The sequence below is a fragment of the Boleophthalmus pectinirostris genome, unplaced genomic scaffold (genome assembly GCF_026225935.1).
Source record: "Boleophthalmus pectinirostris isolate CB_2022bp ecotype Guang Dong unplaced genomic scaffold, ASM2622593v1 HiC_scaffold_9, whole genome shotgun sequence".
NCBI classification, from domain to species: domain Eukaryota; kingdom Metazoa; phylum Chordata; class Actinopteri; order Gobiiformes; family Gobiidae; genus Boleophthalmus; species Boleophthalmus pectinirostris.
Window position 1 is genome coordinate 18211312 of NW_026571541.1, and position 11577 is coordinate 18222888.

At 37.9% G+C, this 11577-nt stretch overlaps 1 protein-coding gene across 2 annotated transcripts in view; it reads right to left on the reverse strand.

Moving 5' to 3' along the window:
- LOC110162013 (alpha-2-macroglobulin) overlaps positions 1 to 11304 on the reverse strand; it is a 30659-nt gene extending 19355 nt beyond the window's left edge. The window contains exons 1-12 of one of the 2 annotated variants that reach the window (XM_020926873.2): positions 11049 to 11304; positions 9393 to 9573; positions 7326 to 7482; positions 5959 to 6011; positions 5093 to 5113; positions 3471 to 3639; positions 2948 to 3032; positions 2317 to 2434; positions 1688 to 1802; positions 1150 to 1259; positions 690 to 848; positions 182 to 418 (exon numbers count right to left, since the gene is read on the reverse strand). In XM_020926873.2, the coding sequence (XP_020782532.2) occupies positions 182 to 418; positions 690 to 848; positions 1150 to 1259; positions 1688 to 1802; positions 2317 to 2434; positions 2948 to 3032; positions 3471 to 3639; positions 5093 to 5113; positions 5959 to 6011; positions 7326 to 7482; positions 9393 to 9573; positions 11049 to 11134 (1491 nt within the window). In that variant the 5' untranslated portion in view covers positions 11135 to 11304. The remainder of the gene's footprint in view (positions 1 to 181; positions 419 to 689; positions 849 to 1149; positions 1260 to 1687; positions 1803 to 2316; positions 2435 to 2947; positions 3033 to 3470; positions 3640 to 5092; positions 5114 to 5958; positions 6012 to 7325; positions 7483 to 9392; positions 9574 to 11048) is intronic. The other variant, XM_020926874.2, reaches the window with a different exon arrangement.
- Positions 11305 to 11577: the final 273 nt, after the last annotated feature.

Sequence of the window (11577 nt, forward strand, 5' to 3'; positions counted from 1 at the left end):
ACAGTATAAAAATTGCAGCTTCCCTTATTTTGAGATTGTGTCACACATTTGACTCAATGGTTTTAGACCTAGATTTGTTTATTTATTTTAGTGTCTGCCAAGATTGCAGTCCCGAGCAGTTATAATGTCACTCTTGACACCACATTTGATTGGTCCTGTTCAGTGTTCAGTGAATTCTTACCAGGTAAAAGAAGTCAAGGCTTTCCTGCCCATCCTTCAGCTCCTTTCCTTGGATAATGTACTCAGCTCGGACTGTGGCCTCTTTGTTGCAGCGAAACTTGCCTTCGTTTAGCTTGATTTTCAGAAAACTGCTGCTTTTGGAGTAAAAAGCTGTGACTGCACGGACAGCATAACGGTACTCTGGAGAACGTACATTGGGGACATAGGTCTCCTTAGTTCCTGGCTCTAAGCAGGATGCCTGTGGAAAAAAATATTATGACATTTTACAGAGGATGTCAAGTCATCATTATCTTACTCAAAGTTATACTCACTACATGTTTGAATGCAAGATAATGCAGGATTACTCAAAGCTTGGATGTCTCTCTACCCTCTGCTCTGTACTAATAGTCCTATTTGCAATGTTTAAAAAGAACAAAACAAAAAAAACCTGCTGCTCTCTCTTTCTCTCTTCATCCATAATGAAGTCAAACTATAGCTGAATGAGGCAAAAGTGCTGAGAGTCTACTCACATGGACAGTGACAGAGTCCTTCCAGAGGGATGTGTCCAGGGAAAAGGAGGCCATGCCTTTCTGGTCTGTGGTGAGTGTGACGTTTTCTGAGTATTTACCAATGGTCACATAAACCTTCTCATTAGCAACAGGCTTAGAATCAGGACCAACCACTTTCACCTGGAACAGAGAGGAAAACAAATACATTTTTGCAACTCACCCTTATATAATTCATCTTTGCACTGTTTTCTGAAATATATTTCCATTTATATTTTTGCTCTTATTATTATATTTATTATGATAAGTGAGCTACTGTGTTCAAATAATTTCAAATTTAAGGTTAGTGAGTGAAAGCCAATCCAGGACTAGAAGAGGACTAAACATTGCTCAACCCAGGACTAAAATAAGACATGTGTGAATAACCCCATAGTAATGTCAAGACCAAACATTTCACCATTTTAAAGTGTAATATAATCCATACTTTTCCTTCAAACGCGATGCCGGACTTGTATGCTGCAGGTTCATCTTCAAAAGTGACTGTTCTGATGTCATTGGTGAAGCTGGTCCGAGCACTGCCTCTGAGTGTAACTCCTAATCCAGTGACAGTACAAATTAGAAAATATATTCAAATGACCACATAAAAATATATTTAAATGTGCACTGTGTAACTTTTCTAGTAGAGGGCCCACCACCTGCTTGTCTCCATGGAGATGTTATTCGTTTGTCTGGAATATTCCAGTAAGGCATAGAACATATTTACCCAATAATGTGGGTTTTTACTGACTTAAAAACTGGCATTCTTACTGTGAGTGGGCTCAGTTCTCCACAGATCTGACATGTAACTTGGCCCTGTGGTGTCACCTGTTGTCGCCATAGAGATAAATATGTGTAATGCCATATTGTGGAATATTTCAGGCAAAGTATCCATGGAGAAAAGCACATGACGGACCCTTCAACAGAAAAATTACACAGTGCACCTTTAAAGTGAGAAATAAAAAAAAAATTAAAAAAAACATTACCAGTGCCAAATTCCTGCAATTCTGCCTCGAGTTGAAAGTTGTCATGATACCCACTCTTATTCAGGAAAAACTCAGAAAGATTCACAGTTTGAGAAGTGCAACCGCTTTTGTCCGTCTAAAAAACAATAAAAATTTACCATTACACAGCACGATAATTCCTTTATCAACTTATTGTTCAGTATATGAAAGCTGGAAGAATATATTTTGGTGTCAATATTTATCGTGTGCATTTTTTTCTTTGTGCTACTGGAAAATATTTTGTTGGTTTTTAGCTATATGATAAGACTTAAGCCATAAAGACTGAATTTATAACTTCTATGACTCATTACAGATGCAAACTAAGTACTAAAATGCTTCATTCTGGTGTTTATTTATTTCAGCTCATGAACAATATTGTCGATTTAGATTTATTTAGTTTTGTGGGTTTAAATCTGCTTTTTTTTTTTTTTTTTTTTGGTCTCAGTGGCAGAAATTTGTTTCAGTATTACCGTTTATCATCTATATTTACCTCAGCAATATATTGGCCTTCAAAAGTTGTTATCGTGATGGGCCTACACAGTACCATTGCTACACCACCAGTGTACAATAAAGAGCCACTTCAGTTATTTAGATAAATCTGTGCTACTTACTGTGAGCTGGAAGGTCTTGCACACATCCTGGTTGTTTCTGGCATACCAATACCCTCGAAATGCTCTTCTACAGAACACTGCTTTAACAGAACCCACCACTGGTTTTCCGTAAGTGTACCTGCACAGAGCAATGGGACCTTTTAATTGGGTAGAAATTTTAAATGTATAATATGACTTAACATGATATATATATATATATATGTGTGTGTGTGTGTGTGTATATATATTGACATTCAGAATAATGATGAGAGCAATACAAAAAAGTAATTAATAACACACGTTATTAATAATGTAAAAAATGTCAACGCAAAATTGACTCTTGTGAGGTTTAAACAAATGAAAAACACACCCCAGAGTTGAGTTTTGTTTCATTCAGTTGAGCTGAGGTGAGTTTTGTTTGAGTAATCTTTTATTATTAGTCTGTCTACATTTACAAAGCTCAAAATGCTCTGTTCCACCTTGTGATGTCATGAAGTGTAGTTTTCAAGTTAACAGTTCAGTGATCCAAATGATTCTAATGAAAGTATATGTGGAACACATATGTGGAAATACAGTGGAACACTTCCTGTATTACTATTATTGAGAGGAGAACTAACTATAACTGAATATGCAGGGTTTTAGACTCACTCACTTTCCACAGACTTTAAAGTTGGCTTCTGTATCCAATATCGTGATCACGTTTGGCAGCTGGACTTTCACTTCATATTTGGGCAAAACTGAGGCAAAAAAAAAAAAAAAGTATAAAAATTACACATAGAATCAAATGTAATAGTATATTCCCTGTGGGAATGTGTGAAGCTAACTGAAAGCTCTGCTGTGTGAGCTCTGTTACTCAAGTTAGACTTTAATCTGAGCTTTGTTTTAACACAGTCTGACCAGAAAGAGCTGATTTGGTTAGAACTAGAATAGGTGATCTGATTTGTGCTGTTATTAAAGTCTCTCACACATAAAATTACAGTCAGAGGCTAGATAGCATTAGCAAACAATTTACAGTTAGTCGCTTTCACCTTTTTGTTGAAAATCAAATACTCATATTGATCACCAGAAAATGTGCTGTTTACACCAATTTCATACGATATTAAAACATTTTGTCTGTGCCTCCAGCAGCGTGATGTCACTGCAAAGTATCAATACAAGTAAAAAGTAAAACAAACCGTATTCCTTGATGTCAAAGTTGTGCTGTACTTGCTCTCCCTGCTCAGTAGTGGCAGTAATGGTGTAGGTCCCCTGTGCTGCTTCAGGGATTATTGGGTGTGAAAGATCCAGGATGCCCCCATCAATGGTCTTATCTAACCACTGAGCAATGCGATTTGTACTGGGATCCTTAAAGCAAGAGCAAATATAGAGCAGATCGCAAAATTAATTAAAATAAAAGCCTTTGGAAGTAGGCCATGGTTAAGGTATAGATAAATGAATACTAAAATAATTACAGTGGTTTATTTTGCGATATAATATTTCCAATATCATTTAATGGGTCAATGTTAAAAAACACTTCGAGTTTTGTTTCAATCACACATGCTTATTCCTATTTTACGTTCTTCTCTCATACTGCAAAAAACTGTTCCACCTTGTGATGTCATGCGGTAATACAGGAAGTGCTTATTATATTTTTAAAGTCCAGGCACCTTCACTTGGATCATTTAGATAATTTCAACTCTGGAACTGCCAAAACTGAACAAAAGCAGCTGTTAACTTGAAAACTACCACTAAGTGACATCACAAGGTGGAACAGAGCATTTTGAGATTTGGAGGTGTAGACACACTATTAATAAATGAATACTCAAACATGTGAATGAAACAGAAGATGGGTATGTTTTTGACGGGGTAAGAGTCAGTCTTGCGTAACATAGGACCTTTAATTAAAATTTGAAACAACATATTCCATCTTTTGGCGTTCATAACAGGAGAAATTTATCAAGTGGTTTTTGGTCATCTAAACAGATATGCTACTGTACTTAACCAGCTGAAGACAGTAGACACAAATATATTATGCAAACAGCTTTTATGAGCTTTAATCCCATTATAATTGTTTTCCCTCATATGTGCTGCCTGGAAGTTGTGTTCTGTTTTGCAAATTCACTGCTTGGAAATTCCACAGTGAAGTAGTCAGCAGCAGTGTATCAGTTCTGCAGTTTTGAACAGGAAGTCAATGGACCCATTTCTAATATAATGTTGGTTTAATTCACTATTATTTAAAATGTTAAATAATTATCTACATTTGTGATACTTTATTGCTAAATATTAGCTCCAGTCAAGTGAAGCTCATGAGGCTAGTAGTTATAGAGCAAATTTTGAGCCGAGTTCCATATAAGGAATAGGAATTGATTTACGGACAAAATTGTGACATAAAAACATCAGGATCATGTAGAGCGATTTAATACGAACATTTTTAGACCAAAATGAGGAGAGGACAACAGCAGTTACGGAGAAAGCAGTGATATTTTTTCAGTACAGAGTGAATTGGAGCCTAAAGCGTGCCCATGGTCACTTTCTATTTGGAATGTGGCAGCTAGAAGATTAGCTACGTATGTCCATTTTTATATACAGCCTACGGTCATACTGGTATTTCAAAACTAGTTTTAAATATTCACACACTTTACTTCATTTCATCTTAAAATGCATTTCTTCATAGTCTAAAATCTTGGCCATGACTTGGTGTCAGTTAGTGTGGGCTTGCCTCCATTTCTTGTACTTCATCCAGTCAGAGTGATGCAGGCAAATCTCAGTCAACCTGTTATGTTTTCACAGCCAAAAACATGATGAAATTATATCTTACCTCGAGCTCGATCACTTTATACTGAAAGAAAAACAAACATACACTTTAGTATTTCAACATACTGATAGTTGACAATATGGGCCTTTTCCAGTCTATGTCCTGGATGGAAAAGGCCCAGAGCGTGTATTGATTCAGATGTTTGGGTCAGATGTGCTGTGTGCCAAATGAACTCTGACAGCAGTTTATCACGGGAGTCCACACGGTGCACACTCCCACTCTCTCTTCAAAACCAACAAACAGGCCTTCTCTTGCCTCCCACTCCTTGAACCAAAATAGACCCAGCTCCTCAATGTATCGCACACACCACGTTGCAGTACACAAACTTGTGTACCAGTATAGACTTAACATACATATACATATATAGATAGACACATTTAGGTACTAGCAAAATAGAAGAGGAACATTTTACATAATTTGGTATTCCCACAGTACATATTTGTACATCTGAAATGAATAGTTGTAGTGGGATAACAAGAGTTGTGGTAGTTAGTGCAGGTAAGTAATTTAAAATATACCTTAGGGCAGGAATTAGGGATAACGGTCTCATGATACCGGTTAAGATGATATCCTTTAATCTTACACAATAAGACGATTTACAGGCTGATGTAGGTCTAGGACAGCTCATAATATATGAACTTTACCTTGTACAAAGCTGTGCAGTAGTTAGTTTCAAGATAAATAACAATTGCATAACACAATTTGATCAAATTTGTAAAAATTTAGTCTCTACACTGATATCAGTTAATATCAGGTATCATCAGATACTTAAATGTTAAGTATCAATATCAGTACTGGAACTAAAAGCTGTATCAGTGCATCCCTCGTAGAAATTATGAGCTATGAAGATTTAAGGAAATCAAACTTACCACTCTTTTCACAGGAATAAAGTTGGCATCCAGAGAGGTGATTCTGAATTTCACTAGGAATAAAAATCAGATGAAAATATAAAAAACTAATAAATAAATTTTTTGCAGGTAGCCATGATAGAATGTTGTTACCTAATTAAAACATACAAAGAGATGTGTGTTGTTTTTTTCACACATGTCTGAGCAATCCTTTATTATTAGTTTGTCTACATCTGTTCCACACAGAAATTATCCAAATGATTGTGGTGAAGGTGTATGAAGTGGAGCACTTCTTGTATTACCACATGACATCATAAGGTGGAACAGTGTTTTCTGTTTGAGAGAAGAGCTCACCCTAAATATGCAGGATTTGTGTGTTAAACATGTGTGAATGAAACAAAACTAAACTCCAGGTAGGTTTGTGATGAGGAAACAACATTATAACTTGGATCAGAAAATAGTGTAATTCAGGTCCTTTAAATATAATACAACTAAGCCTGGGCTGCCTGACTTTATTATTGTAAATTAGAACATTCTATTTAACCCTCATAGTGTTGCTATTGTACTAAGCAAAGCAGGTACAATTATAAACAATATATTAATTAGAAGACATAAAACCCAGTAGTACTAATTGGAATAAAAGACTGTTTTAGACAACCTATTACATACTTAAGTTAATCTCCTGTTTTTCAGTGATGAAGACATGCATAATAATGTGCCAATTTGCTGCTCCCTGCAAGCTTAAAAATGAATGGGATTTTTAATATTGCTTTGTAAAAAATCTCCCTTGATTTACAAACATCCACAAGCAGAATCTGTTGAGGAACCGCTCCCTTCCTAACTGCTGAATATAGACATAATTCCTAAAGTTGTCAAGTTGAGAATCAGCACTATGCAGATTTTGTAAAGTAATCTAAAATAGCGCAAAGGCAGCAGAATTTCTGAGCAGTGCCGAGAAGAGGTTGTATCACTCTACCCCCATGCTAAATACTATTAAAGATGCACTATGCAATTTTTTGGGGAGGAGGGTCTGTGTTTACATGTTTAAGTGCAAAGTAAATATAGATGATAAACAATTAATATTGCAACTAAACATTGAAGCAGAATTATGCCATTACTTGTATCTATTACCATAGAGAGAATCAGACAATGCCATCAGTCCAAGTTACAGGACAGATCTGTGGAGAGGTAATCCTGCTCACACTAAAGATGCATGATTGTGAACCAGTAAACCATCTGTAATTGAGTAAATGTGAGATAGAATAAATGTAATGCCATACTGTGAAAGATTCCAGGCAAGGCAATGACATTTCTAAAGAAACAAGCAGATAGTGGACCCCCTACAAGAAACGTTTCAGAGTGCAGAGTTAAAGAGATAAGAAATATACCAGTCTGGCCTGGTTTGTAGATGGGTTTGTCGGACTGAATGATGTGAATAAAAGTAGCAGGTTCGATCATTATTTTGGTCTTTTTACTCAGCGTGCCGCTCTCCCCCTGGATAGTGACGTTAACAGATGCTACTGTACTTCTGGGAACAACTGGGGCCTGCAACAAAAGGCAAATTACACCAGTCAAGAGCTACATATGATAAGATGACTACAAAAGAAGGAATACAAAAATAAGAATATATGGATAAATGGGGAATTGCAACTAGTGTTGTCAAAGAAATCAATGCCCAGATATTAACTGACACTGAAACTAGTATAAAAATCATATATGAATGAATATATACCGTACATAAAAAGGACGGAGTTGGGCATTTCCAAAATAGTTTTAGATTTTCATTAGGATCTATAGGAAAACTAGTTGTCTGACCAGCCAAAACCTTCTACATTCTGTGTGAATCCAGAAGGGACCATAGAGGGTGAAAAACCTTCGTCCAAACTTGGGACGCAGCATTTCTCATGTGATAGAAAGCTTCTCTCAAAAATTCTCATAACATTCAGAACAAGATATAGAACTTATTTTACCTGAAATAATTAATCTTTTGGTGCTTTGATTATTATTTCTTAATCATTTATGTTGTTTTTTTTCTTTTTTTTTAATGTGCAAGCAGCCACGTTTGTTTTTGACGTGAACAGAGTATGTGTCTCTTGGAATATCAGGATATGGCTCCAGACCCAGTCGTCTTTGTAAAGTTCAAAACAGTGTTCTGGCTGGTCAGGTAAGAGAACTAGTACATTGCCCCACTACATCAGTCTGGTATAGAAATTAGCATTCAGTAATCAAGGCATTTCCCTAGTAATGATTCAGTGATTGATTCATTATTTATTTATTTATTTAAACATTTTTATAGATGGACAGAGGAGCGCATGCTCCTACAGCTCCGCTCAAATAGTGAGTAGCTCACATATCACAATATATTATGATAAAGAGCAAGAATATAAATGGTAATAATACATTTAAAAGAAGTAGCAAAAATATTAAGAGACTGGTGTCAAATAAGGCATAATTATATCAAATGTATATGTACAAGTAAAAATAAACTATAGAAATATAGTTATACAAATATATCTCAGCCATACACAAGAGGTCAGTAAGAAAAAAACAGTGCAAAGATTAAATGAATTGACCTGACAGGGTGATCTATTACATTAGGGTGAGTTGTTGTACAGTTGTATGGAGCATGGTATCAATGTAGTCCTGTATCTCTGTGTCCAAATAATTTCCCTTGTCTAAGTCTAAGTCTATAAGTATGGTGAATAATATTGATATCATCTTTATTCTTTGGTTCAAAAGGCATTCTGTGTTATCATATCCAAAGTTGGGAAACATTACAGTGATACACATATTGTATAAGTCACCATGTTGGAAACAGGCCATTTTCTGTAATGCTGCACAGTACCATCTGGCTGTAGGTCCATTTTAAGTTACATTAGTCCCCCTCCATCGCTCAGGCTTAATTAGGAAAAGTACTCATACTTGTATAGCACATGTTTTCACTTCTTAATGGAGTTGCTATTACATAAGCGATGCTGGAACTAGTCCCAAACGCTGTGGTTTGGGGCAGAGCAGGGGCTGAGTACAGGGCAGTGGAGGCTGTAGTCCAGAGGAATGTAGGTACAGGTTTGGCCTCTGGCAGAAAGCTCTCATTGTGGAGTATTGACAAATGCCAGAGGAGCAGCAGGAGGTCCACACACACGCCTATTGTCACAGGGTGAGGGGGGTCGGGGGCATTTGGCATCACTGTGCACGTACCGTAAGTTGCATAACAGTGTGCAGTGGTCTGACGGAAACCAGAGCTGCAATTTACTCACAACAACCATTTACTTTGTCAGCACTGGTCTTGCTAGAGCCAATACATGGATACGTAATCAAGCCAAAATCTGTACAATTGGTTCAAATTATGGCGTGAGGTTACAGTAATAGAGGTGTATTATACCCCATTTACTTGTTGAAAGTAAATCCAAATAAGTATAGTTCTGTATCTGAGTTTCCACTGTGTTGAGTCATACCTGAAAGGTAATACAGCGGTAGAAGTCCTTCTCAATGGTCTCCTCTAACAGAGTGCTGCTGCTGGACTCCAGCACCAGAGCCACAGTCAGGACCACTGGCTCAGAGGGCCCATGCACCTGGGTGCATAAGGTCTGTGGAGCGGCCGCTTTCACTCGAGAGCTCACAGTCACCACATATATCCTATATGAGAAAGACAGAGCAAAGATGAACAGACTGGTAAGACTATATTGGGGTTCATATTACGGGGTGTGATGAAGGCATATTCTCAGATGAAGGGCATTAGACAGTTTTCCCTATTGACAATTATTGTTCTCACTTTATAAATATTTTAAATTTAAAAGAAAAAGGTAACCAGGTCATTTGTATTAGTAACAAGACCCTAGAATCTTACAATTGCTGCTCCCATCTGCATTAAAAATGAGTAGCCTATAGAATGTCTGATGTCATATAAAATCCTGCAATATGCAAGACAACCATACACAATATTTTCCCATTACAGTGCACTATGCAACTACCTCCTGTAGTCGACAAGATTACCACCAAAAACAGAAGAGAAACACTATTTGTGTTACAGCCCATGTTTTTGTACAAGTGTGCTTTTATATAGGGACCAGATAGGAAACAATAATTAGCAGAAACTTGTTGAATAAAGTTAGGTTTTAGAGTGATGAAACAGATATGTTCCTCTGTTACAGCCTGAGCAGATTTTAAAGAGCCATTATGTGCAGCCTCGGGCCCTCTGCTGATTAGTGTTTGAGGTTGTGCTGGAGCCTGGTTGGCACGCACAGATCGTCCACTGCCAATGAGAACTAAAGGACACATTTAATTGAGTTTTGGTGATGCTGTGGAGAATGCTGATGCTGTTTTTGCCTCAGAGAAACTGATGATGAAACTTCTTTGACTGGACAGCTCCATGCTCCCTGTGAAAGGCATTTAGGTCATGGAAGACTCAGATAAGAGGCTCAGATAAGACAGTTAACCAGGACACATCAATGAGTCCCAACATTTGGAATGGACAGATACAACTCTTTCAGTATTTGTCATTATGCAGTTACATAAAGAAATGTTAAAGGTACACTTTGTCAGTTTTCTGGAGAGGGTCTGCAACATGCTTATCTCCATAGGAATGTTACTGCTTAGCCTGAAATGTTGCACAGCAGGCCATATACATTCTCATCTTACCTGATCTGAACTGTAAGGGCCTGGTAGCAAGGTAGACTTTTAAATACCAGCTGACAAATACTTGTTACGAGAGGACATTGATTAGCATTACAGAAGATATACTAACATTGCAACAAGTAGACATCCTGTTATACAAAGTGGTTAGTAACAGAGTCTGCAATGTGGCAAAAATGAAGGCGTTAATTAAGGTGCCCAGCATGTTTTAACCACAGAGAGATGTCCAAAGATTGATAATGTAGGCATTCAACTTCAGATTTCAAAATGTTAAATGCACATTCAACAGAATCTAACACTGCACAGGCCCAAACACTGCTCTTCACAGATTGCATAACAGCAGAGGGGGACTTTGCAGCCTCCACGCGGGGATGCTGCTGCTGCCTGACCCATCATCATCACGTGCATGCACCGTGACGCACAAACCTAAACTGCAACATGCAGTGCACCTGAACTTCAGCAGAAACTTTTTTACTCACGTGTCGTTGATGTTGCCTGCTGTCGCCGTTTGTAAAAGTACAGACGCGACGATGAGCGCCAGAACTGCGGTCCGGACAGGTGCCATGACCGCTGTGGTTTGTTCTTTAGCAGCAGTGGCTAACGGAGAGGACCAGGCTGCAAAGGGCTACGCACTTGGAGCGGGACGCACGCAGAGGGACGTGCAGGCCACAAAAGTTGCTCAAACGGAGGGCGGCGGTAGTTTGCTGTTTATACCCCAAAGCGTGACCACCTCCCTCTGAGTCACTCCCCTCGTGAGCCCGTGTTCGTTGGACCTTTATGCCTCCTCCCTTTTCCCAGCGGACTCACTTCCCAAAAGTTTAAATCCCGGACACACCACATATTGTGGTTCTTTTGGTTTCTCGAGAAACTGTTAAAGTTAACCTTATCTTGTTTTGGCTTGGGAGCGAAGGAAAAATAGCCTTCTCAGTAATAATGGGTTGACCAATAAGCCTTATTTAGAACTCTGTCATAGACAGAAACGCTAGTCTATAGATCAACGGTGTCAGA